General features: G+C 38.2%; 1 protein-coding gene across 5 annotated transcripts in view; it reads left to right on the top strand.

Annotated features, from left to right (window-relative positions):
* The window catches only part of LOC136877770 (paramyosin), a 652,246-nt gene that overhangs the window by 227,525 nt on the left and 397,560 nt on the right, over positions 1 to 27,161 (top strand). For all 5 annotated transcript variants that reach the window (XR_011018593.1, XM_068228645.1, XM_068228647.1 and 2 more), the window contains one exon: positions 12,879 to 13,106. Coding sequence is in view for 4 of the 5 variants with exons in the window: in XM_068228645.1 (XP_068084746.1) it covers positions 12,879 to 13,106 (228 nt within the window). In the remaining variant the exon portion in view is untranslated. The remainder of the gene's footprint in view (positions 1 to 12,878; positions 13,107 to 27,161) is intronic.

Below are 27,161 nucleotides of genomic sequence, written 5' to 3'. Positions count from 1 at the left end.
ATCAGGCAGCTTTATACTGTTCATTGAACTAACTTTTATTCATCATAGATATCTTATGCAACAACGACAACAACAACAACATTAAACAAGAAAATGTAATTAAATTTAGGCAAGTAAAATCGACCCTTTAAAAGCAAATTCAAATGACAGCTAGTGACAAGGATGTGGAAGAAAAGGGGCCCTACAAGGTGTGGGTAAGTAGTCTTTTGTGGAGGACAACTTCAACAAAAACGTAAATTTTCCTTAGGTACAAATTTATTTTAACATAAATTCACATTTCAAATCAGAATAAAAAATAAAAATAAAATTGTAATAAATGACATAACCTAAAATAATCATAAAGGAAACCATTAAAATAACATTGAGATAGTTGATCTATACAAAACTCACGCTCACTGCAAATAACGTAAAACCATATTTGTATACTTCACATCCATTTTTACAGTGGGTTATTCCTCTTCTAAGTTCAACATATTTGGGAAAGAATAATAAGAGAGAAATGCGGCTTAGGACAAAAACATTTGAAATTGTGAAATTCATGAATGACATTTTATGAAAAAATACATTTTGGCATGTATATATTTAACAGAGGTCAAGCCTAATGGATGATTAGAAACTAAGGTGAACAAAATAGTTTGAAAAAAGCTTGCCTCCAAAAATTTGAGAAATTGAGAAATTATGCCATCGATTAGTTGTACAAAATTAGAGGTTAAAGTAAAATCAGAGGGTAAACTCCTGCACATTTTAGGAAACAAGTTATATTGAAATTAAAAGAAGTTACAACTGAAAATTAATGATTTCTTGAGTGCTTACCCTGAAGGAGAACTTGAACGCCCCATGTTAGTTGAGCTCTCAACCCACATGTCCAACCTCTAGGCCGGTCAAGCAAAAGAGACAAATACACCTTCAGGTACTCCTACCGAGGAGCCAGCGATTGTTGTCAAACAGGAAGCATAAAATGTGACTGATAGAAATTCAGGGTTTACCTTCCATTGTGCCTTTAACCAATCAAATCCTACGTACTTAAAACTACTGGTAGTTTCCAAAACAGAGATTCTAGAAAGCTTGATATTGCATACCAGATGTAAAAGTATGGCATTATCTCTAGCTGACATACAGAATGTTCCAAAAGTACATTGTACAGTTTTGAAAGTGTATTCAAGAACAGCAAGATGATTAAAACTTTAAATACATGTAACACCCACCACATTTATATTTTCTTCTTCTTCCTCTTCTTCTTTCTTCCTTACCATGAGCAATATTGATTGAATGATTGATTGATTGATTGAATGATTGATTGATTGATTGATTGATTGATTGATTGATTGATTGATTGATTGATTGATGGATTTTCTTGTTTAATGTTGGTGTTGTTGTTGTTGTTGTTGTTGTTGTTGTTGTCGTTGTTGCATAAGATATCTATGATGAATAAAAGTTAGTTCAACGAACAGTATAAAGCTGCCTGATTAAAGGCAGAAGCACGTCTGATTGTTTTGCTGTAAACAAGACAACTGACAGTGAGCACAGTGAAATCTGCCCAAGCAGAAGTTGTAATCGCCTTGTTGATGAGTATGTCAGTATCTGCTGTTCAGCTGGCCATGGGCAGCTTTGTCATGGTTTGGGTTTTCTTCTTCTCCTCCCAGAACCTCTTCATCCTCTCTATCCTCTTCTGTTCTTCAGCTGGTATTTTCAGTATCCTCCTCTCATTTCTCCCCCATTAGTGCTTCTCTATTCCGTTCCTATACCTTTCTCTGCCATTGAGCTCTGGCATATTGATTGGTGTATATTTCCCCAGTTCTCTGTCCCTTCCATCTTGACCCCATCTCAGTCCAGTCTTCCAGAGTTTGACAACCCACTTAGCTACCATTTTTCTTCTTGTCTTTCCCACTGTCTCTTCTAGTCATTCTCTCCATGTCCATCCTGATCTCATGTCCAGCAAATCTTGCTCTTTTAAGTCTTATTTCTACTGAGATTGTCCTCATATTTCAGTACTGTTCGTTCCTTGAATTTTGTTCCCATCTTTCACTTCCTCTTTTTGGTCCCAGTATCTTCTTCAGGATTTTTCTCTCTTTTTTTCCTCCAGTTACTCTGCTCCATGCTTTCTAGTGTCGCCATCTGTATTGCGTACAGTACCACATTATGCACTCTTTCTTGCCTATCTTTTATTTTTAATACTTTACACCTTTCAGACTCATTTTGGTCACAGCACTATAGTTGTTCTACCAGGCTTTCCTAGAGCTGCTGTATACTGTAGTTCCTGTTTCTGTACACTGTACTTGCTGTTACTCATAGCTGACTCAGTTTTCGTTTTCTTTTCTATATCTGTCTTCTATGCCTAGAAAGGCACAGACACACTTCTATGTGCAGCTGGCTCATTTACAGCAGTACGATCAGACATTTATATGGGCCGATGACTTAGATGTTAAGCCCGTTTAAACAACAAGCATCATGATCATCGTTATCAGACATTTACCTGTGTTCTGTCATACTGCTTCATACAGCTCATTGAAGTAATTTTTACTCATGATACACATCTTTTTATCTTCTTCTTAATACTTTCCACATTTTTGATCTCATTTTGGTCCTTTCTATTTACCTACAGTTCCTGTGTTCTTTAGTACCTAATTCTCATAGCTGACTACTTTCCTTTTCCATAATATGATTCTTTAGGCATTGAGATCATTGCTATTGGCAGCATAATGATACGTCACCTTGTTGTACCTATGAAAGCAGATGGTTGCTGATTTTTCTATTACATACATACATATCCTACGTCGTTCCATCTTAAGTGATAGCTCGGCGAACAAGGCTTCTCCACCAGTTGCGGTCTCTGAACTTCTCTCCTTCTTCGATACTTTCCAAAGTATGTGCTCGCTGTTGAATGTCAATCTTCACCATGTCCTTGTACCTGAGTCTTGGTCGCCCTCTTGGTCTTTTGTCTTCAAGTTTTAGATCATACATTTGTTTCCGTAATCTGTTATCTCTCAAGCGTTGCATATGTCCATACCATCTCAGTCGCTGTGCTGTTATTCTGTCCTGCAGTCTTACAACTTGAGCCTGATTGTGGATTTCCTCATTTCGGACTCTGTCCCTCCGTGTTTTTCCGATCATGCTACGGACAAATCTCATTTCTGCTGCCTGGATTCTACTAACATCTTTATTTCTCATGGTCCATGTTTCGCAACCATAGGTCAGGATTGGTACGTAATAGATTTCATATATGACTCTCTTACATTTTGTTGGTATTTTCTTGTTCCATATTATGTCTTTAACTATTTTGTAAAAGTTGCTACCTGCCTGAATTCTCTGGGAAATTTCCTTGTCTCTAGAACCAGTATCAGAGATAACACTTCCAAGATATTTGAATTGATGGTTCATCTGTAGCTGTTTCCCCTCCATTTCAATGTGTCGCATTGGTTGTCCATATCTTTTCATGACCATAACCTCACTTTTCTCTTGGCTGAAGAGGAGTCCATAATCTTTACCAGCTTCTGTCCAGGAGTTTATTTGTTCTTGAAGGTCTTCTTTAGATTCTCCCCACAAGCCTATATCGTCCGCGAACAAGATAACTTTCATTTTCTCACCTCCAATGGTTTGGTGTACTTTTCTCTAAAGCTCGTTTATCACAGTGATGAAAAGAAGACAAAACACCACCCTGTCTTAACCCAGATTTTATATCAAATGTTCCAGTGATTTGTACAGGTGTTTTGACTTTACTTCGGGTATCTTCATACAAATTCTTGATCATATGTATCATGTCATCCTGTATTCCAATTTTCTTCAGTGTTTTCCACACCTTCTCTCTGTTCACAGCATCAAATGCTTTCTTGATATCCATAAAGGCTAACCACAAATCTCGGTTGTGTTCATAGTATTTTTCCATTAACTGACGGACTGTAAAGATTAAATCAGTTGTTGATCTCTCCTTCCTGAATCCATACTGTCTTCGAAGAGGTTCTCTTCAATAAGGGGTCTGATTATACGCTCTATAATTCTTTCATAAAGTTTACCAAGTTGAGATTTTAAAGTGATGTCTCAATAGTTGAAACATTTTTTTTTTTATCTCCTTTCTTGAAAATTGGAATTATGATGCCTGTTTTCCAATCTACTGGTATGTCCCCTTCTTTCCAGATCTTTCAGAAGAGTCTGTAGATACAATGTTTTCCAGAGATTCCCATAGCCTTGATCATTTCTCCATTAATTTCATCAGCACCGACTGATTTTCCAGTTTTGATGTATTTCCAGGCATACTCTACATCACTCCATGTTAAGTCTAACCCATTGTCAGTGGCAGACTTGCATGAGATAGTACTGGTACTGTTTTTTTTTGTGTAGGCTGCATGCAGTTCACATTCAGCAATTCATCAAAGTAAGTCTTCCAAGTCTCTTTCATCTTATCATCTTCAGTGATCAGATTTTCACTATCATTTCTTAGGTATTTGGAGTGTTCTTTATCTCTCTTTCTATTTTTCATCATCCCATATAACATTTCCTTATTACCATTAACATCCTCTTTCAATTTATCACTCAACTTGTTCAACCACTTCTCTCGTTTTTCTGTAACAACTTGTTTTGCTTGTTTTTTAGCAACCCTGTATAGTTCCTTATTATTGTCAGTCCGGTTCTTGAAATATTTTCTGAACATTTTGTTCTTGTTCAGGACAGCAGTTCTTATTCTGTCATTCCACCATGGAGTTTCCTTCCATCTTCTTGTGCCACTGGTTCGTCCACATAGCTTCTCAGTTATCATTACTAGATTTTCTTTTGGATCCTTCCATTCCTCCTCAACTGTTCTGTCCTCTGTCTTTGGTAGTACTGTTTTGATGTTTTCTTGGAACTCTATTATTCTATCATTGTCCTTCAGCTTCCAAGTCTTTCTTTACCTATGTGGTTCTTACTCCTTTTAACTTGTTAAACTAGAAGTATCCAATGAGGAGTCTACGATCACTTTCCAGAGGAACACTAGGAATCACTTTTATGTCTAACAGTCTATTATGTAGTTGTTTCTCAATCAAAAAGTAGTCTATAAAAGATTCACTTTTTCCATCCCGTCTATATCTTGTAACTTTATGGCTTTTTTGTTTGTTTTTGTTACCATGAGTTCCCTATTACAAGGTTGTTCCTCAGACAGAGATCAAGGAGTCTAGTTCCTTCTGGGTTTCGTAGACCCCATCCATGTGCTCCTAGAATACTTTCATATCCGTTTCTCACAGTTCCTACTTGAGCATTCATATCCCCTATGATCGTTCCATCTCCTCTTATTCTTTCCTCTATGTCTTCTTCAAAATGTTCTTTTTCTTCATCTTCACAACTAGTCTGTGGTGCATAGCATTGAATGATGATGATGTTCTGGGAAGATTCCAATTTCAGCATTATGTGCAGAATCTGATCAGAAACATATTTTACTTCTACTTTATGATCTTTCATTTGATGATCCATAACAACACCAACTCCATTTTTTGTTTGATCTCCATCTGACCAGAATAGATGATATCCCTCTCTGAGTTCCTTTGATACTTTTCCCTTCCACTTGGTTTCATTGAGACCCAGTATGTTTATGTTACTTGTTTTCATTAAGTCTACACATTCCTCTATTTAGCCAGTAAGTGTCAGAATGTTTAGCTTGGCGATTTTGATTACAGTCTCATATCGAGTTTTGTGTGTTCTCCTCTTTGGTTGTGATGGAGCATTGGGTATTGAACCATTATTAATATCATTACCAAGGAGGGAACTAGAGTCATTATTCTGGAAATTACAATCTGAGGCCTCGTTTAGTTTTGAAAGCAATTCCAAATTATTCAGAAGCTGACTTGCTGGGTCTATCACTTCCGAAGATTTTTCTGTCAGGGTTATCTCCCTTAGCCTTTAATAGTCCCTTATCAACATGCAAGGCAGCAGGCCCTGAGTCAGTTCTCAGGGATCAGATATTGCCTCTTCCACCAGATCCACCGTACCAGTGATTTTCACTTCTGCCTTCACTGCCGTTGAGGTCTTAACCCGCATCCCTGGTCATGGGTTCCGTGTTATACCCCACGGGACTGGGTCCCTGACTGAACTCAGCCATCCTATCACTCTGACCTACTGAAGTGTAGGGTGCCCACCCCCGCGACATGGATGCGCCAGACAGGAATTATTATTATTTTTTTTAAAATATCTGTTCCCTATCTTATTTAAAGTTCTCATGCTGGCACCTCAGGTTTGGGTTAGAGTCGTACAGCACATTTGTAATAATTAGCAACAGTTTCAAGTGTTGACTATGATGTCGTGTGGAAATGTACAGAACCATGGTTGAGTACCGGTACCAGGCTTACATGTACTTTCCCACGTCATACACCACTCACTGCGAAATTGTGGCGGCCGGTGAAATATACCCTTGCCATCTGGTGGTGTATCATAAAGGGAATGTGATAATACAGCCTGAAGAACCTGTTGAGGGAAGGGCTATATTATGTTTTAAGTGTTCTGGTCCCATGATGTCATCACATTTTGAACCACTCATACCTCAGAATGTCCCTACTCATCTACAACCACCTGCTATTGCTATCCCTCTCCTTACATCACTCAGTGTAATCGGCGCTTCAAGATTCTTTTGTCCAGTGCTGTGGCAATGAAATAACTGACAATGAATTTTCTTTCACTGATTATTTTTCTCTTCCTAAAAACAAGTGTTTTTCTTTTGTGCCTTAAAATTAAATTCTCCATCTGACTTGTAAAACAGTTCAAAAGTTCCGTCATCCAATGGAAAACAAACAAGAAAGAAGTGAAATGCTGGATTCACCGATGGAATTAAAATAAAAGAAACATAGGGAGTCTGTAATTTACTGAAAGAAAACTTGATGTTAATAGGAAGGCTGTTAGGAAATACACAAAGAAAAATCTTGAAATCAATCAAAAAGCTGTTAGGAGAAACAGTGATGATGAAAGATTGATCGTGTGGAAAACAGAATCTTTATCGGGATTCAAGTACAACCACAATACAGATTACAGTAATGACAGGGTTGTTGGTGTTGGCCATAAAGCCATTTGGGAGTGGTATCATGCAAATAAATGGAAAGAAGAAAGCCCTAGTCTGTGTTGTAGGAACGGAAAAGTACATCTCCCTCCTATTGAAGAGCCTCCTTACTAATGATCATCCTCAGTCTGAGCATTTTTTGAGAAACATTAGGAAGTGTAATGGATATTTTCAAATGACGTCCTCTGGAGCTATGGAGGTACATGAGGATAATTTAGTGCCAACTTTTAAAATTGAACTTCAACAAATTGTGCATAATCATAATCCATATACACAAAACAGCGATGGAGAATGTCCCAGGAGATCAAGAGTTTAAAATCATGATCCATGTGAACTGAAGATCACCATCTGAACATACGGGTTGATATAACGTGTGTACAATGAGTGAGATGACTTTGGTGTTTGTGGGCTAGGAATTTGAAAAGCGGGACATCGTTCTTCACAGCAGAGACCTGAATTTGGTGCAGATTAGTGAAATTCATGGTGCTTATGACGTTCATTAGTACCCTCTTATGTTCTGCCATGGAGGAATGGATACTTCATTAACATCCCCCAACTTGATCCAAATTCTAAAGCCCCTCTTAAGAAAACATTTTCTGCTTCAGATTTTTACTCTTACCGAATCATGAAAACATAGGGTCAAGAAAACTACATCTTACTCTATCGCAGTCTCCTTAATCAGTATTTGGTTGATATGTACACCAAGATTGAAACAGAAAGACTGAATTTCATTAGACAAACCCAAAGTAAACTATGATCATAAAATTACATACACTTGTGAGATGCCATTTGCAAAGGAGATGAGCAAGTTTCTGATCTTGGCAAGATGGTTGTGCTACGTGCATTCGCAGGCTCAAGACAGTATGTAGTCAGTATGTAGACATGTAGTCAGTATGGTCATCCTGATCTGTTCATCACATTTACATGTACCCCAAAGTGGACCAAGATACAAGAGGTATTAAATGTCAGATAAAAGCCCCTAGAGAGACACGACATTATTGCTTGGTTTTTTCATGTGAATTTAAAAATTTTTGACGTCTGAAAGTTGACGTAAATCGTTGTTCCTCTGTAGGATTTTTTTTTTTAAATTTTTATTTATGCCACACTCAAAAACTCTTAGACATCACATAATGGCAATGACTTTTTAAACTAGTGATAACATTTTCATTCCTATTTTATTGTCTGACCATCAAGTTTTAACTTGTACATTTCATAAAAATGATTCTTGAGCATCATGTTGTATACTTCTCCCATTTTATATTATCTCATTATTAATGGTTTATATTCTGTATTGTAAGATATATATCTTTGTTCATTTAACCTGTTATGGCTGAGGATGATGTCCTAAGACATCGAAACCGGTCCCTAATAAAAATGTTGTGATTTTGTATTAACAACATAATTTGTATTGATTTAAGGTGGATCATTCATACTCTCTTCTTTTGTGTGTTAATCTCCTTTCAATACAGACCAAATATGAAGTTTTTAACATTAGACTTGCTCCATGTGGTGTAGCATCTACTAAAATCCACAGGAAACAACACTACCACTGCCTCATCTTCAAGCGTCTCTTGGTCAGTGCCACCTCGTTCAAAATCGGAGCTTTCAGATTGGTTACCAAGCTGCCAATCCGCAATGGCAAACTTGCACGTTTGTCCACATTGATGAATTATCATCTTCAGCATCCACTCCCCGGCCTAAGCCCGGGTTTCTAAACCACATGTTGTAACACTTCCTACTGACTTCAACCGTCTTTCCCGATATAGCCACTGTTTTCCATGTTGCACAATTCTTGAGCAACCTGCACTGCCATGCAATGTGCAGACTCTTACACAAATTAAAGTTACACAGATACAAAATTCCCTGCTACAAATTCTTCTCATAATCTTACGTTTTTACATTATGAATGAACAAATTTACATGATTTTCATGACTTTAATATTACAAATTATTTTACAAAAATTTCCTAACCTAAAAAGTGGGGATCATGCATTTGTACAGTTACAACTGTGTAGTGGCAGAAGTGTGGTTTACGTCACGCCCACATCTTGCTGTGACTTCAAGACAGAATCATGCCTGCCCAAATTGACAATGTCATAAGCACTGAGATTCCTGACGCAGAATTTAATTCTGTATGCAACGGGTACACGGGTACATGACCTTGTATCTTAATAAATTTTTGAGTTTATCTCATTGCACTCTGTCTGTTGCATGTCCTCTTCTCTCAAATTATGCTTTTGTGTTCTTTGAGTACCAGGTAAATTATATTTTGTTTGGCGGACATATTTGGCATTATGGTTTGGTTCTTGGCATTGGAGTTTTTATCAGTCAGTGAATGAATGAATCAATCAATCATTCAATCAATCAATCAATCAATCACCAGTGATCTGTGTTTAGGGCAATCGCCCAAGTGGCAAATTCCCTATCATTTATTTACCTAGTCATTTCTTAAAGAATTACAAAGAATTTAGAAACTTATCAAACACCTCCCTGAGTAATTTTTTCCGTAACACTTCTCCATAAAACCCTCCTCTCTTATAGAGGCCTTTTTCTGTTTAATAATAGTGTAAGATCAGTATAATGTGATTGTTGGCTTAAATATCCTGAGTATAATTTTTGTTGGGGACTATTCTTTCACCACACTATATCTCAGTATGTGATACTAATATATCACACTGTTGTATTCTGGGCTTCCATTCTATCTTACATTGCTAATGAGGCTGTTTTCAAGAAGTTGATACTGTGGAGAAATACAGGATAAGGAACATCTTAATTGATGTTTCAGTTGCCTCATTCACATGATCAATTTGGAGTTCTTCGACATTAACAAGAGAGAAATTCATACTAATTCATTATAGAGTACACCAAGAAACTTGGCTGCACAGTTAGGGTGTGTGGCTGTGAGCTGTTTATGGGTGAGGTATATGTTAGGTCTATTGAGAACTCACACCTCATCAATGTCTCCTATCTGCCCACATTCTCTCTTTTTTTTGTTGTTGTTGACCAGTTTTCATCTCTTTTTGTCTACACCCAGTCTCTTTGTCTTCCTCTAGATCTCTTTCCTTCAATTTTCATACTGAAAATCATTCTTAGAATTCTTTCTTTCTCCTGAAGTGCGCATACTGTTGTCATATTGATTTTCGTATTCTGTCTGTATGTTCCTGCTTCACCAATTCTCATTTGTTTCTTTATATCTTTCTTGTTATCATGCCAATTCAGATATTTAGGAACTTCATTTCACTAACCTGTATATTGCTTAATCTATTTCTTTCAGTACCCATGTCTCTGATATAAAGGCAGGTAGAGAGACTTAAATAAGTTTTATACAAAATTTCTTTGCATTTCTCATTTACTTTTCTGCTTCAGATTAGGCTTCTTAGACCCTTGAAGAAATGCTTTTCTTCCCCAGAGGCTATTTTGTTTCTATTCTCTCTGTGGTCTCAATACCAACATACTTGAACAATTATAGATAACATTAAAAGTTCTAGTTTTACAATACCTATTAAAAAAAAAAAAAAACTTAAAGTGAAGTTATAGGTACATGCTTCATCCCTCTTGGATACATCCTTAACCTAGCGAACAATGAAAGTTAAATAGTAAAATTAGCATAACAAAAATGGTGTCATATACATGTCTATAGCAAATCAAATTTACAGGGTCTTAGTGTGCCATTTCAGAACAAAATGGTGACATGGAATCCATTTGAAACATCTCATCATTGTTTTAGTATAAAATAATCTTATGTTTGCAGACACACAGGTTAAGAGGAAAAATCATGACTTGTAGTTCTGTCTTGGTTGTGTGCTGCTATTCATAAACTGTGTTCCATTAAAGGGTTAATGGATTATAAACATCTCATCGTTGTTCAAGAATAAAAGAATCGTATGTTTGCAGACACACTGTTTAAGAGATAAAAATCATGACCTAGTAGTTCAGTCTTGGTTCTGTGCTGCTATTCATAAGCTGTGTTCCATTAATGGGTTAATGGATTACAAACATCTATCATTGAACAAGTATAGAATCTTACGTTTGTTCACAAACATGTTAAGAGAAAAAAGTCATGACTAGCAGTTCAGTCTTGGTTCTATGCTGCTAATTGTAAGATGTGTTCCATTAGTTGTTTAATGGATAATAAACATTGTATGGTAAAATTAGGCTGTTAACACAAGGGGAACTTTTCATGTGGTGCCGTTATAAGTTGAAAGCCGGGCTTGGGTCGTATGGTTTCAATCGTGGAGTAACCTAGAATGAAAATAGGTTATTGAGAAATTGTGGATATGTAAACAAGATCAAAACGTAAAAACAATATAAGGCACATCTGAGTACTTGCATTCCTTGCCGGTCGTTATGTGTCTTGGCAGACAAGCCGTGTGCTGTGTACGTATTGTTATCTATTGTTGGCTGGAGGTAATGGCCAAGTGGGGGGAGGCTTGAAGGGGTTGAGGGGAATGGTGAGTGGGGGAAGAAGTAGGGCAGGCTTGTATTCTCATTGGGCTTTCTTTAAAGAATATGTCAATTATTTCTTTGGAAAGGATGTTGAATTTCTCTGATATTTCATTCAGGTTACCATTGAGGTTTGTTCTTTGGTACCTTACTCAATATTTACAAACATATCTTCATCGACATAGACCAAAGAAGAAAACCCCAATGGTAACCTGAATGAAATATGGAGAATCTTAACATCCTTTCCGAAGAAATAATTAATACATTCTTTAAAGAAAGTCCAATGAGAATATAAGCCCGTCCTACTTCTTCCCCTACTTACCATTCCCTTCAACCCCCTCAAGCCTTCCCCAACTAGGTTGTTACCTCCAGCCAACAATAGACAAAAATCCATACCTAGCACATGGCTTGTCTGCCAAGACACTTAACGACCGGCAAGGAATGTAAGTACTCAGATGTGCCTTATATTCTTTTTTACCTTTCGGTCTTGTTTATGTTTACACAATTCCTCAATGACCTATTTTCATTCTAGGTTACTCCACGATTGAAACCATATGACCCAAGCTCGGTTTTTCAACTTATAACGGCACCACATGAAAAGTTCCCCCTGTGTTAACAGTCTAATTTTACCACACAATGTTTATTATCCATTAAACCACTAATGGAACACATCTTACAATTAGCAGCATAGAACCAAGACTGAACTACTAGTTATGATTTTTCTCTCTTATAACCTGTGTGTCTGGAAAGGTAAGATTCTTTTATTCTTGAACAACGATGAGAAGTTTCAGATTGATTTCACGTCATCGTTATGTTGTCAAATGGCACACTACGACTATGTAAATTTGATTTGCTGTAAACATGTATAAAGCACCTTTTTTGTTATGCTTATTTTACTATTTAACTTTCGTTGTTCACTAGACTGAGGATGTCCCCAAGAGGAATGAAACATGTACCTATAATTTTGCTTTAGGAATAAAAATGTTTGTAAGTATTGTAAAGGTGGAGCTTTTAATATCAATATCTTTAAAGTGTTCAGAGTTGACAATATGGGCTAAACATGTTACATAGGTTTTGGTAAAATTCTCAAGCATTGTAAGTTCAGTCCATTGTGATTATAACATGATTTTCACCTTGAGTTTTCTTTTGATTATGTCTTTCAAAAGTAACAATCTGATGTTCACTTTTTTGTGTGACTAACTACATTTATATTAGTGTATAAAAAATATTTAAAGTATTGCATTAAACTACACTGAGAGAGTTTGGCTATACATCTACTTTTCATTGATGACTGATGTAACCTTTAATATGTACAGTATTTTCTTCTTTACATGTTATCATGTCATCTGGTAAAGTAATTAAAATCTGCTGTGTATGTACCAGTATGTGTACCTACCTCATGTTACTGTCTTTATCTTTATAGCTACTTCAAGCCAGAACAGAGTTGCGGCAAGTGGAAAATGATGCATTTCAGCTACAATCTGAAATTATAAATGTGACCCATAAACTCAATGAGTCAGAACGTTTGTTACAAGGAGCTCTCCATGAACGGAATGAACTCACAAAAGAAGTTACTTCACTTTCTGCACAGTTGAATGCTAAAACAGATGAAATTGTTGCTCTTACTCGCACCGTGGCAGAAAATGAAAAGGTAATATTATTTATGTTTCATGCATGTTATCTCTTTAAGTATTGAAGGATTGTTCTATTGACATGACTGGTGTCTAGAAATTAAACAACTTGCTCTATATCAGAACGACAGCATACTGATGGTAGTTAGAGATATACTAGAGATAATCACCTCCACCATTCAGGCAGCTATTTCAGTGCTAAGTAAGTTTCTCTGTACGTTCTATAATGAAGGATGCTGGTTGAATGGGTTGCTATATATATGAAGTGAAAGTATGAGATGCTTTACTTTCATCTTCAAAATATGCAAAATAAAAGGGAAAAAATTACATTAGTTCATTTCTTTCTTTTCTTTCTCAAAATTTCAGTGAAAGTACCAGTTCTTAAAACTTCACAAAAAGTCAGATATAAACTCACATCGGTTATTGAGATTGTTCTGGCTCCATTTTCATCACACTATATCAGCATGTGGGAGTATTTGCTTTAATTGTGGGTTTGTTGACATAATTTTTTATCTTTAAATACGGTATCCTGTAGTAAAACTGCAAACTCGACAAATTTTAAAAAAATATTCTCAGGTGTCACACATACCCCAGCATTGTCAGTTTCTTTATTCTGTCCATAGTGAGTTGATAATTGAAAACATATGCTCCTTGGAGGTATTCACTGCAGGAAGGCTAAAAGCAAATTCTACCACTGATGAAAATGCTGAGATATTGATTCCTTTCTTTTGGAATTTTGTGAAAATTTGTACCCACTTATCTTCCATAGACAAATGATCACTGAAACTGCTATTCCATATTTGCCATATAGGTACATCTGAAACTGTAATGAATTATTCAACAGCTACTTGAAACTCACTCCTTGGATATAGTGACTGCATAACCCCCAACTGGGTACTGTACCTAGTTGATGGAGATTGATGGCTTCTTTCTTCTCCATCACCAGGCGAGTTGGCCGTGCGGTTAGCAGCGCGCAGCTGTGAGCTTGCATCCGGAAGATAGTGGGTTCGAATCCCACTGTCGGCAGCCCTGATGATGGTTTTCCGTGGTTTCCCATTTTCACACCAGGCAAATGCTGGGGCTGTACCTTAATGAAGGCCACGGCCGCTTCCTTCTCACTTCCAGCCCTTTCTTATCCCATCGTCGCCATAAGACCTGTCTGTGTCGGTGCGACATAAAGCCACTATACTTCACAAAGGTGAAAAAATTGAGTGTATCCTCCTAATTCAATACATCATATATTCCATCATTAGATGGAGTAATCAAATTCAAACATGTTTCGACTCATTTGAGCCATCTTCAATGTGCTAATTTTGTTTCCGTCTAGGTTCTCTTTTGATTTTTCATTTGTTCCTTCATTTCTTTTTTTTTTTTTTTTTTTTTTTTTTTGCATTTAGCTTGTATTATTATTTCACCCCCCCCCCAATTTTCACTGAATTGTATTGAATAGGTGGTATTAAAATTGCTCCTTGTGTAAAATTTGTGATTAACTATTTTCAGTATGGAATAATGATGAGAATAATAGTTTGTAAAGCTGAAGAATGTTAGCAAGATCCAGTAAATGCTTTCCACCAGTAGAAGTTGTAAAAACAACATTGGTTAAAATACCTGAAGTTGATAGAGGATGCGAGCACCTAGGAATGTAACGTCAGTGGTGATGGAGAAGACTTAAATAGGTGGTATTAAAATTACTCCTTGTGTAAACTTTGTGATTCTTCAGCTTTTCAAAAAAGTTTAAGGAGCCAATTTTGAATATTTTAGTTTTCTTTTTTTCTGCACTATTCGCATGATGTTTCCTCGTATAGTGTCATATCTGTGTAGTAAGATGTTCATGTGAAGAACACGTCCCTTCCCCGTTTCTTGTTAACTGTTGGTTGTGTCCATTATTAAAAACTCTTGTAAATTCATCTTCCAGTTGAACATTTCAAAGTAAATCCAGTGGGAGATCAGAATCAGCAACGCTGTAGTGAATAGGAACTCAAATATAGCTTCATATGGAGTTTTTCTGATTGCTCTGCGAAAGGATCTACTCTGTTTTTCTTTAATCCGCGTGGACTCGCGTGTGGTCTTAAAGACCACAATTAAGCTTAAGTGACATATCACTTTAAAATGGACTGAATATTGATTTGTTGCTTTTTTATAATGTTTTTTTTAGTTGTTAGGCTTTGTTTGATGACTTTCTCATGTTTTATTGAATCATATTGTATATTTGCCATTACAACACACAACATGTAATAAAGTAACATAAACAACATAATAAAACACCACAAATTTGATTACTCGCTATACAAACTAAATGAACAGTGTTACCTAAATTAAACAATTTCTGAAATTAAAATGAACATAGAAGATGAAGTATATTGAAACAGGTGCCATATAAAACTAAAATTTTCTAGACCAGATAATGAAATATCTTTACATAATACAACGTAAAGTGTCGTCAAGATAATTTTAAATCAATCAGTCACTACTGATCTGCATTTAGGACAGTTGCCCAGGTGGCAGATTCCCTATCTGTTGTTTTCCTAGCCTTTTCTTAAATGATTGCAAAGAAATTGGAAATTGGAAATTTAAGTTGGTAAGTTATTCCAATCCCTAACTCCCCTTGCTATAAACAAATATTTTCCCCAAATGTCCTCTTGAATTCCAACTTACCGGGCGAGTTAGCTGTGCGGTTAGGGGCGCGCGGCTGTGAGCTTGCATCCGGGAGATAGTGGGTTCGAATCCCACTGTCGGGAGCCCTGAAGATGGGTTTTCCGTGGTTTCCCATCTTTACACCAGGCAAATGCTGGGGCTGTACCTTAATTAAGGCCACAGCCGCTTCTGCCCTACTCCTAGTCCTTTCCTATCCCATCATCGCCATAAGACCTATCTGTGTCGGTCCGACGTAAAGCCACTAGCAAAAAAAAAAAAAAATTCCAATTTTATCTTCATATTGTGATCTTTCCTACTTTTGAAGACACCACTCAAACATTCGTCTACTGATGTCATTATCTCTCCACTGACAGCTTGGAACATACCACTTAGTCTAGTAGCTCGTCTCCTTTCTCCCATGTCTTCCCAGCCCAAATTTTGCAACATTTTTGTAACTCTGTTATTTTGTTGGAAATCACCCAGAACAAATCGAGCTACTTTTCTTTGGATTTTTTCCAGTTCTTGGATCAAATAATCAGGGTGAGGGTCGCATACAGTGGAACCGTACTCTAGTTAGGGTCTTACAAGGGACTTATATCCCCCCTCCTTTACATCCTTACTACAACCCCTAAATACCCTCATTACCATGTGCAGAGATATGTACCCTCTGTTTACAATCATGTTTATGTGATTACCCCAATGAAGATCCTTCCTTATATCAAGACCTAGAATAGCATAAGGCTAACTGAAAACTCCTCATAGTCCTCTTCTTCGAGATTTTCATGTGCACACTCCAGACAAGAGAATACTGTATGTTCCCTGCAAATGTAATTTGAACAGTGCACATGCATTGTTTTGGTCTTTCTGTTCTCTTTCAGCTGGTCTCTGTTCATTCCTGATCCCTAGAAATTTCTGGAGCCTCATTTCGATTCCCCAGGGAATGCATGCCAGTGATGCACGATACTCCATGTATTCTCTTCACAATCCTATAGAAAGAATCTTCAGAAAGTGTCTGCGGTTCATCCGACAACTTTCCTTCGGAGAATCATGTAATTGTTCATGTGATCAGTATTTAGATGGGAGTAGAAAAGAGTTAATGACCAACGGTTTCTGACTGTTGAAGCGGAGTAATTGCCCTTTAACTCATCAAAGACATCTACTCCACCTTTCATTGTTGTATGCATCTCATCTTACACATAACCTCGTCGTCGGCCGCTAATCGTTTCCGAGAATACGTTTTTCTCCTGCAGTTCCTCTTAAAGTCTGTTGGCTCTGTGAAGATGTCGCTGATGACTGATCAAGCCAATCTTTGCATGAAACATGTGGCCACACAAGTCTCATTTAAAGGTGGATGGAGGATGTGGTTGGATCTGACGTAGGTTCTGCTTTTCTTGTGTTTCATTTTCTTGTCTATGACATGCCTGCTCAAAAAGTGAGATGCTTTCTGCAGTAGTTTTGCGCCAGAGAACACGGTTTTGTGCAGTTGTTGCCCAGCTGTTAGTATTTATGTTGATGCTATTCATAGTCTTCTTAAGCTGGTCTTTATAACGCTCCACGAACCTGCTACGCTGGCGTAGCAGGGGGAGAGGTGATACTCCCATGTGGCGCGTCCCAGGTGGCAGACAGGGAGCCCTAACCGGCTTACCGGTGGACTTGAGGGAAATAAAATACCTCCAGCGGACCAAACATACTACTCCCTGCGGGTGGGGGACGCGCATGTAGAATACACCCGCGGTATCCCCTGCTTGTCGTAAGAGGTGACAAAAAGGGGCAACCTAGGCACGGACATGGATTGCGGTTTGGTATAATGTGTTGAACCTCCTGTGGATGGGAGAGGCTGAATACATCCACACGTAATCCCTGCCTGTCGTAGAATGCGACTAAGAGGGTCATGTGGCCATGGTCACCTCTTTATTTTTTATTACCGAGCTCGATAGCTGTAGTCGCTTAAGTGCGGCCAGTATCCAGTATTCGGGAGATAGTAGGTTCGAACCCCACTGTCGGCAGCCCTGAAAATGGTTTTCCGTGGTTTCCCATTTTCACACCAGGCAAATGCTGGGGCTGTACCTTAATTAAGGCCACGGCCGCTTCCTTCCCACTCCTAGCCCTTTCCTGTCCCGTCATCGCCGTAAGACCTACCTGTGTCGGTGCGACGTAAAACAACTACCAAAAAAAAAAAAATTTTTTTATTGTTTTTCCGAGGGCCAGTTGTAGACCATTTCAAAATTTTTGATGTGCTTGCTGCTCGGCGATGGAGCTCCTACGTGTGCGACTATGCTCAAAAGCCCGTGTCAGTAACCACCCAGTAAGCGGGGGATGGGAGTGTCATGTACCCGGGCAGTAGTATCCGCCTGACAACACAGGTCCCCGCACAGCCGAATGCCAGAAGGACATTTTCTCATTCTTCTTCTTCTTCCTTCGTTATGCCCATTCATAGAGCGCGTTTGAACTTGTTAGTTGGTTTGATGGTTTGTGCCTTCTTATCCTCCCAAAATCTCTTCATGAATGCACTGTGTTGCATCTTGCGTTCTGTCGACCACTTCCTACCAGTTGTCTTTTTTGGTTTCTCCCTAAATTTATGATTAGCTACTTTGGTTCTAAAAGCTCCACGATTTTCCATGATGTCGTCTGTAATATTTATTTCTTGGAGGTCCGCCTTAGTTTCTTCTAGCCATTTTATTTTGACCTTCTTTGAGTTGATTACTTTGAATAATCTTTTAGTTAGTCTGTCGCTGTTCATTCTGTAGATATGGCCATAGAAATTAAGGCGCCTTTTCCGTACAGCATCAGTAAACCTGTCGGTGAAGGAGTAGAGGTCCGCTGTTTTCCTCTTAATCCACATTCCATTTTCTCTCGTAGGACCATAAATTTTCCTGAGAATTTTCCGCTCCTGCTTTTCAATTTCTGTAATTTTAGAGTGACCACCTAAGCATATGGTTTCTGAGGCATATAAAGCTTCGGGCAATACAACTGTCTTGTAGTGTCGTAATTTTGCATTACGCGATATGACTCTTTTGTTGTAGTAATTCCACGTCAGTCTGTATGCCTTATGTAGTTTGGTGTTTCTTTCTACATTGGCACTACTGTCTAATCCTGATGGTAGTATAATTTCTCCAAGGTATTTGAAGGAGGGCACCTGTGAAATTGTGCCGTTTTCCATCTCTAGCGGAGTTCTTTTGCTATTTTGACGTAGATTTTCCATATACTTGGTTTTCTCGTAGGATATCTGGAGGCCTGCCTTTGATGCTATATTGTGTAGTCTCTGTATGGCATACCTTGTTTCATCCTTGGTCTTAGTAATGATTGCGAGATCATCAGCAAATGCTAGACATTTCACATTGACCTTGCTTCCCAAATTTCCGATGTTCACACCCTTGATATCCCAAGAAAAAGACCTTCTTAGGTACAATTAATGTCAACACCCTACTGAAAACAGGCAAGCTTAAACAGCTAACGGACATTTTCTCATTAATTATTTTTATTTATTTTTCCCTATATTTAGTGCTCTGTATACGCTATGGGGTACATGCTATTGCGGGTGACTGGAGGAAGGGAGTCCTCATGCTCATTGCCTCAGTCCTCCCGTATTAGGCATTGTCCAACATCGGACCCCGGGCATTACCGGCTATGACCAGGTGGGTATTGCCTTGGCTGCTTGGTTCGGCTACAGAAACTCCTGATCGGAGTGGGTGGCATTCGGGGAGGATGATTTCGGGCATGGCATTGAAACGACTTCCGCCTGCCACCTCGGGTAGTTCGCTACTCAAGACTTTAACTTTTGATTCTGTAAGGGGGACAACCCCTTGGGAACAAGCGCAGCGTGTTGGTCTGGGTTCCAGCTTCCCTAGGTTCCTGGTTGCTACCAGAACCGATGGGCAAGATTTCAAGCTGGTTAAATCTATTCTTTTTAGTCGTCACATCGAAGGAGTCTACAGTGAACTTGAGGATCTGAAGAAGATGCACAATGGGGGTTTGCTTCTGAAGACGAGCAGATCCCCGTCAAAGTGGAAGAGCACAAAACCTTGAATCTGGTTTGTGGGGTTATTTTCCACCGTGATCTTATTCTAAACACTGACGATGAATTGATGGAAGACATGAAGCACTGTGGCGTGACACACGTCCAGAGAATTACACGCAAAGTCAACGGTGAAGACGTTGCCACAGGTGCGTTCATAGTCTCCTTCAAATTGTCATTGTTGCCAGAGAAAGTCAAGGTAACAACCTATCGTTGCGATGTGAGGCCGTACATCCCACCTCCTATGCAATGCTATCAGTGCCAGAGATTCGGGCATATGGTATCTCGTTCGAATCAGTCTGTGTGTGGTTCATGTGGGAAAGTAGCTCACGGCGCGGAGAACTGTTCAAAGCCTTGCTCCACTATTCGTAATCACTGTGGGACTTTGCCTAGCGTTGCGTGTGCCTTGCTGCCGCCAAGAGAATTGCGCACTGTTTTTCTCTTGAATGACTTGTATTCTACTTTTTCTAAGTTTTACAGTGTCTACCCCCCGTTTATTTCCTTTTCATATTGCTTCTTCTACTGATCCTGTGCATTGTTTTCCATTTCTTAATCGGCTGATGATGACCTGGACTAGGGTCGAAACCGGTACCATTTCTAATTATTATTAAATGAGAATGTAATTCACTACATTTCTTATTTTTTGGTATTGAATAGGTGGAATCTCCTTATCAATTATTTCAATTTTAACAGGGCTGGGAAATCACCTCCCAGCCCGTCTAAACAAGAATCAACGGCGGGTAACAAGAGCGCCCTTACCAGGCGTTCTTCCACTTCTCCTACAAATTGGGCCTCATGCCCTCAATCTGGAGGGCCTGATTCTGCGCCAGCGGGTCTTCCTCCTGGAAAAAATGCGCGCTTCCCTCGTAGGAAGAGACCCGGGACATGTCGAAGAAATTCAAGGCATACGTTCCCTCGTCTGGTGACGAGGTGATGCACATGGAGCATTTATCTCCATCTTCGGATGGGGATGTGAGTGTGGGTTAGGTAGCATTATGCTGCTTCTAACCTATATCTCAGAAGTCCACGACCACACTATGGCACTGTTACAATGGAATTGTAATGGTTATGACAGGAATCTTTCTAAGCTACGTTCTGTACCTGAACTTGATAAAAACAATGTCAATTATAAACAACAGCTAGATATTTAAGAATAAATTAGATAAGATCGAATGTTGTTATTAAAATGTTGTAATTTTTTTTAAATGATCATATGTTTCCTGTCATTTAAAGCGGTGTCACAATTCCAAGTTTAGGCTGCTGCTTAATTGTTGAATTGTGTACTTGACGTTACAATCAGTCGTGTGAATAGTCTTACTTGTAGATGTGATTATTACCCTTTGAGAGGAATATTGTCTGTAATTAATTAAAAGAGAAGTTAAAATTAGTATTTTGAAGCACGCGTATTGATAAGAAACTTCAAGTACCGATAGTTAATATGTCAGTTGAGAAGAAACTTTTAATTGTCAAGGTAGTGCTAAGTGGATCTGACTGTTCTGGTAGCTCCTGCCTGACTAAAATTTCTATTCTTGGTGTTATACTTGTACGGTAAAGAAGGGCTGGGTGTAGAGAGGGGGAGGGTTTACATTAATCTTAAAGCGCCTTGTGTCGTTACTGGAGTGGCATTAATAGGGGTGGTGTGGGTAGACCTAATGTTTGGTTTGGTGGATGAAATAATTGGATTTAAAAAGATTTGGGATTTTATTCTGGTGTGAATTCATGATATGTATTAATTTGGGTGTTAATTCATAAAAGGATTTTTATTTTCTGTGACCGCATTTAAATTATGATTGTTATTATAGGTTTGGTCCAAAAAGATGTGTAAATTTTCTATTTCATTCATTAACTTTCCTTCACTAATACATTTAATAATAGTAAGATCTTTCTCTATAGTTGTAAAGTGGTGTCCTGTCTCAGTCATATGCTGGTTCATGGCCGAGTACTTATTATGTTTAAAGGCGTTGTAGTGTTCCATGTATCTTGCGGAAAAGCTCCTCCCAGTCTGGCCAACATATGAAAATTCACATGGTGAACATGTTAATCTATATACACCAGATCTTGAGTAAATGTTGCTATTGTAATTGACCTTATTGTGGTTAAGAAATATGTTTTGATTGGTGTTGACCGTCTTGAAAGCTATATTAATATGTTGCTTCTTTAGGGTATTAGTGACCTGGTGGATGGCGGGGTTATTAAAAGTAAAAGTAAATGTAGCAAATTTGGGGTTTTTAGGCTTGTTTGGGATTAGGTTCGTGGATAATTTAGTTTTTACTTTGTTGATTAGACGATTGACCATGTCAACTTTGAAATAGTTAATTTTGGCAAGGTTTCTTATATAATTCAATTCGGCCTTTAAGTTGTTAGAAGAAAGCGGTATTTTGAGAGCTCTATAAATCAAGCTATAGATGTATTCTTAATTGTAGTGGGAGAGTGTGTAGGTTTTCTAAAGATACGAAAATCGAATGCATTAATGAAAACATGTGACCATTATGTCTAAAAAATTTAAGGAATTTTTCTTCTTGTCTTCTTTAGTAATTTTAATGTTAGTGTTAATTTTATTTAAATGATCTAAAATCTCATCACTACTGGTGATGTACTTGTCGATAATTACAAACGTATCATCTACAAATCTAAGCCACAAACGTATGCCTTTCATTTGTGGTAAAATCTTCGTATGCTTTATAGAATCCATATAAATCTGTGCTAGGATGCCAGATAGAGGGTCGCCCATAGCTAGACCTTTTTGTTGGTAAACCGTACTGTTAAAAGAGAAATAATTATTATTTAAGGCAAATCTTAAGATCTTCATAAATTCTTCGATTTCCTGTTTACTGAGGTTACTATGTTCATTGATGTTATCGTTGATGATTCTTACTGTTTCATCGGTTGGAATATTTGCCTACATGTTTACGACATCATAAGAACATAATATATGATTGAGTCTTAGAATAAATGTATTCAAAAAATTTAACTGAGTTTTATAAGGGGTATTTATTATTGAAAACAAAATATTTATTTAGAAAACTGTGAATGAATTTTGATACCCTGTAGGTAGGACTATTTTTACAGTTTATGATAGGACAAGATTTATACAATAGTTAATAAAGATCCTACCACAAAAGTACAACGAAATCTAAAAAGTTTAATTAAAAGTTCCAATTTTCTCCTCAGCGAACAGGAACAACAGAAACTTCTTAATATGAACCCTAGTATACCAACAGTCAGAGCCATGCTTAAAATCCACAAAAAGGATATGCCATGCGCCCTATCATAAACTGTAGAAATAGTCCTACCTCCTGAATACTTGATACTGACCGCACTTAAGTGACTGCAGCTGCCGAACTCGGTTACTCAGCATGCAAGCAGCCCTAAATTTATTTAAATTTACTAAAATGAGCAATACAAATGCTACTCTGACTTACATTTAAGAGTTAATTTACATATTTAAAATGGCCTCTCCTAGTGAATCTAGCTATCATTTCACATGCTTAAAGAACAAAAGGGGCCAATGACCTTTGATGTTAGGACCCTTTAAACAACAAACATCATCAAACAAAACATCATCAAAGAACAAAAGAACTTAACTTGGTGGCAACCTCTCTGTCAGCGGCGAATCACATGCCACTATGTCATGTGGGCTCAGCCCCTGACTACGACATAGAGCACAGGGATGACGGTCCTCTTGTCGACTCCTGGGTAGTTCATGACTGCTGTCTTCTTGATGTTGGTCTGTTTCTGGAACTGTTGAATTTAATTAGGACCATTTACTTCTCCACTTAGTGTGCTTGAATGCATGATTGCAACCTTAGTGTTGGCTAACAATTTGCTATAGCTACCGCTTAGATGTAAATCCGATCCACACGGTACTAAATTAAGGGAACTGGGCCCGGTGCTATCTGTCTTTGTCAGTGGTTATATATTAACAAATCGCACATGTTAATCTTACACTTCATCGTATATTATTTATATATACTGATTGTCACTGGATCTTGTGAGCTAAATCACAACGATTTTAGTTCAAGTCTAACAGAAACTTCACAAAGTTATTGTCTTATCTTCTCCTGGTCATGATACTTCACTGTCGCCGTTCAAAATGCAATAGGGCGACACTTCCCTTGTCTGCTCAGCCTTTATAGCCTCACAAGGTCTTGGGGCCCAAGGGAAAGTACTGTCAAACAAACCCTCTTCCTTTGTGAGACCTCACCAGATGCTAACAGCTGCTCGCGTTAATACGCATTTATATCTGCACGGCACAACTAAATGGTTTTATCAGCTCCTGTTACTCTATAATTATCATCTTAACAGCATGTGGTGTCAGATTTATAGAATTCAGCTTAGTGGTGGATTAATTGATTAGAATTCAGGTGATTCCAGCCCTGGAAAAGAGAAGTTTGTGAACCTGTGACAAATGTTTGGTACATTCCCTCGTACATATCTCACCCCTTCCAAAGTTTGCTGTTCGCGTGGGGATGTGGCTATGTGGTCTTTATAATCACAATCACGGCTTGAGGCTCAGATCCAACTAGATGAATTTGTTCCTACCGGAGCGCTACGGGGTTCTCACAGCCTATGGCACGGCGATCCAGCATTCCTTCCTTCATTCCCTACAACTATTTCGAGCGCTTGAATAAAATTATGCCACAGTGTTGTAAATAATAAACTGAAGCATATATGTTATATTTCAATACAAAGAAAGCCCACTTTTACTCGTACTATGATAAAAAACTACTCGTTACATTTGGAGTCACAAAAAAGGTCAGCTTACTATAGCCACATATACAGAGCATTAAATATACCTCTCTCCCCCCGTAGAACGAGGGAAAAAAAACCCTGCTCTTTATTCGTAAACAAGCCCAATATAATGGTTTTGGATTTAATATGGTAAATAATAAGAAAATAATCAGAAAATTTAAACAGAAGTTTCAAACTAATCTAATACCTGAGATAAAGAAGAAAGATAAAATGCTAGGTTCACTTTTAACAATCCTAGTACATATGCAGTAACAGATCTGTTCAGAAATCATAACTACAGTGGTTTACAAAATTAAAGGCACAGCAGTGCAGGATAATGAACAAGCACACATAATATAAAATGTATTTAGTGTAAGCAACTAAAATTCAACACACCTATAATTCATTCACCGCACTACAAGAATATAAAAAGTGAAAATATATTAAGGCACTTGAGCACTGAAAATAAAGTGTGTTTTTCTTGTCCTCACATGGCACTTTGGACAGAAGCATAAGCACACCAACATTCGGGATTAGTTTTTTCCTGTGTTAGTTCTTCAGTATTTTGTCAGGTTTCCTTGTCTTCGAATATTCTTCTTCAGTCTCTTTGGCACGGATTGAAGTAGGTTTTCAGTTACTTCGGCACCAATGTTCTTCCACTCCTGCAGAAGTACATCCTTCAATTGAGATTTGCTGGAAATAGTGTGTTTTCTCACTCTTTTACACAATTCCTCCCGTAGATGTTCGATTGGATTTATGTCAGATGATTGGGGAGGGGTATTTAAAGTATGGGGTACGTTGTAGATGATCCACAAACAAATTATTTCAGCAGTGTGTTTCGGTTATCCTGTTGGAAGTAAAACTTGCCACCTAGCCCGAGATTTTCTGCACTTTTCTTAAGGTTTTGTTGCAGAATATCTTTGTAGACAAATTTGTCCATTATCCCATCAACAAAGACAAGTTCGCCAACTCCAGACGCTGCCATGCATCCCCACATCAAAACGCCTCCACCCCCATGTTTCACAGTGGATTGTATATTTTTTAGTTCCCATTCTGTATTCTTCTTTCACCATACCAGAATGCCCCCGTCACTCTTAAAAATGTTAAATTTGATCTCATCGGAGAAAATCACCATATTCCAAAACTCTGAGTCCTTGGAGATGTACGTCTTTGTAGATTGAAGGCGTTTCTTCCTATTAACTTTACTTACATACGGCTTCCTTCTGGACACTTCTGAATGGTAACCTCCGCCATGAAGAACTCTTCGGATTGTTCGGGGATGGACATATTTTCCATGGTGTTCTCACAGTTCTGCAGTGATTTGTGTTGCTGTAATCTTGCTGTCTTTTCGCACTAAATCTGTTATAGTTCTCTTGTCCCTACTGTCAAGTTTAGATGGGTGCCCTGTTCTGCCCCTGTTTGCAACTGATTTATTTTTCTGATAGTTCATAATAACAGTTCACACCGTATAAGGACTCCTCCTGATAACATTTGCAATTTTGCTGCACAATTTATGTTGGCTACGTAAATGTGTAGGTACGTTTAGTCCTCAGCCCGAAGGATGGTTGCATCCTCAACAGCTCCGCCATCAGCTGTCATAGATGGCCTAGGCATCATTGAAGAGGTGTACTAGGAAAATGAGGAGTGAGGTAGTTTCCCGTTGCTTTCCTCACCGAGCCAGAAGTTGCTATTACATATCAGTCTGCCAAGCCCACTGAAATGCATGCACCAACCGACTCTATGAGCAATATTTTCACACCATTCATAACAGGGACTGGCTGCAGAAGGAATGGCATTACTAGCATCACTCATACCAGTCACTTTCATTTTGTCAAAACCAAGGATAAAGCTGAGACAGATCAATGAAAGTAACAAGATTGCTCTAGCGCATACCAGAAGACATAGTGCACTGTAAACACTAGGTCCCGCCAGCAAAGGCATGGCTACGTAAATACATAATCATTTATCTTTCCTTAAGAGAGATTTCTTTTCCTTTGCACTCACTGATGCTTACGGTATATTAAGGTCACTTGAGAGTATGAACAGCACTGTATCCAGACATGTGTACTTCGTACTGAGGCATACAGAGCAGGGTGTGCCTATACTTCTGTCCTATCTGACAGCACCTCTGGAGGACATATCAGCATACTATTTTGTGTTGCAGTGTTTGAGTCATTAGTCCATAGACTGGTTTGATGCAGCCCTCCGTGCCACCCTATCCTGTGGTAATCTTTTCATTTCTTCATAACTGCTGCATCCTACATCTGCTCTAATCTGCTTGTCATATTCATACCTTGGTATATCCCTACTGTTCTTACCCCCTACACTTCCCTACAAAACCAACTGCACAAGTCCTGGGTGTCTTAGGATGTGTCCTGTCATTCTATCTCTTCTTCTCATCAAATTTAACCACAACGATCTCCTTTTACCAATTCGATTCAGTATTTCTTCATTCGTGATTTGATCTATCCATCTCACCTTCAGCATTCTTCTGTAACACCACATTTCAAAAGCTTCTATTATCTTTCTTCCCGAGCAAGTTATCGTCTCATGTTTCACTTCTATATAATGCCATGCTCCACACAGAAGTTTTCAAAAACATTTATCTAACTCCTATATCAATGTTCGAAGTGAGCAAATTTCTTTTCTGAAAGAAAGGCCTTCCTTGTTTGTGCTAGTCTGCATTTTATGTCAT

The sequence above is a fragment of the Anabrus simplex genome, chromosome 7 (genome assembly GCF_040414725.1).
Source record: "Anabrus simplex isolate iqAnaSimp1 chromosome 7, ASM4041472v1, whole genome shotgun sequence".
Lineage (NCBI taxonomy): Eukaryota > Metazoa > Arthropoda > Insecta > Orthoptera > Tettigoniidae > Anabrus > Anabrus simplex.
The sequence above is the reverse complement of the archived record's forward strand: the minus strand, read 5'-3'. Positions and strand labels throughout refer to the sequence as shown.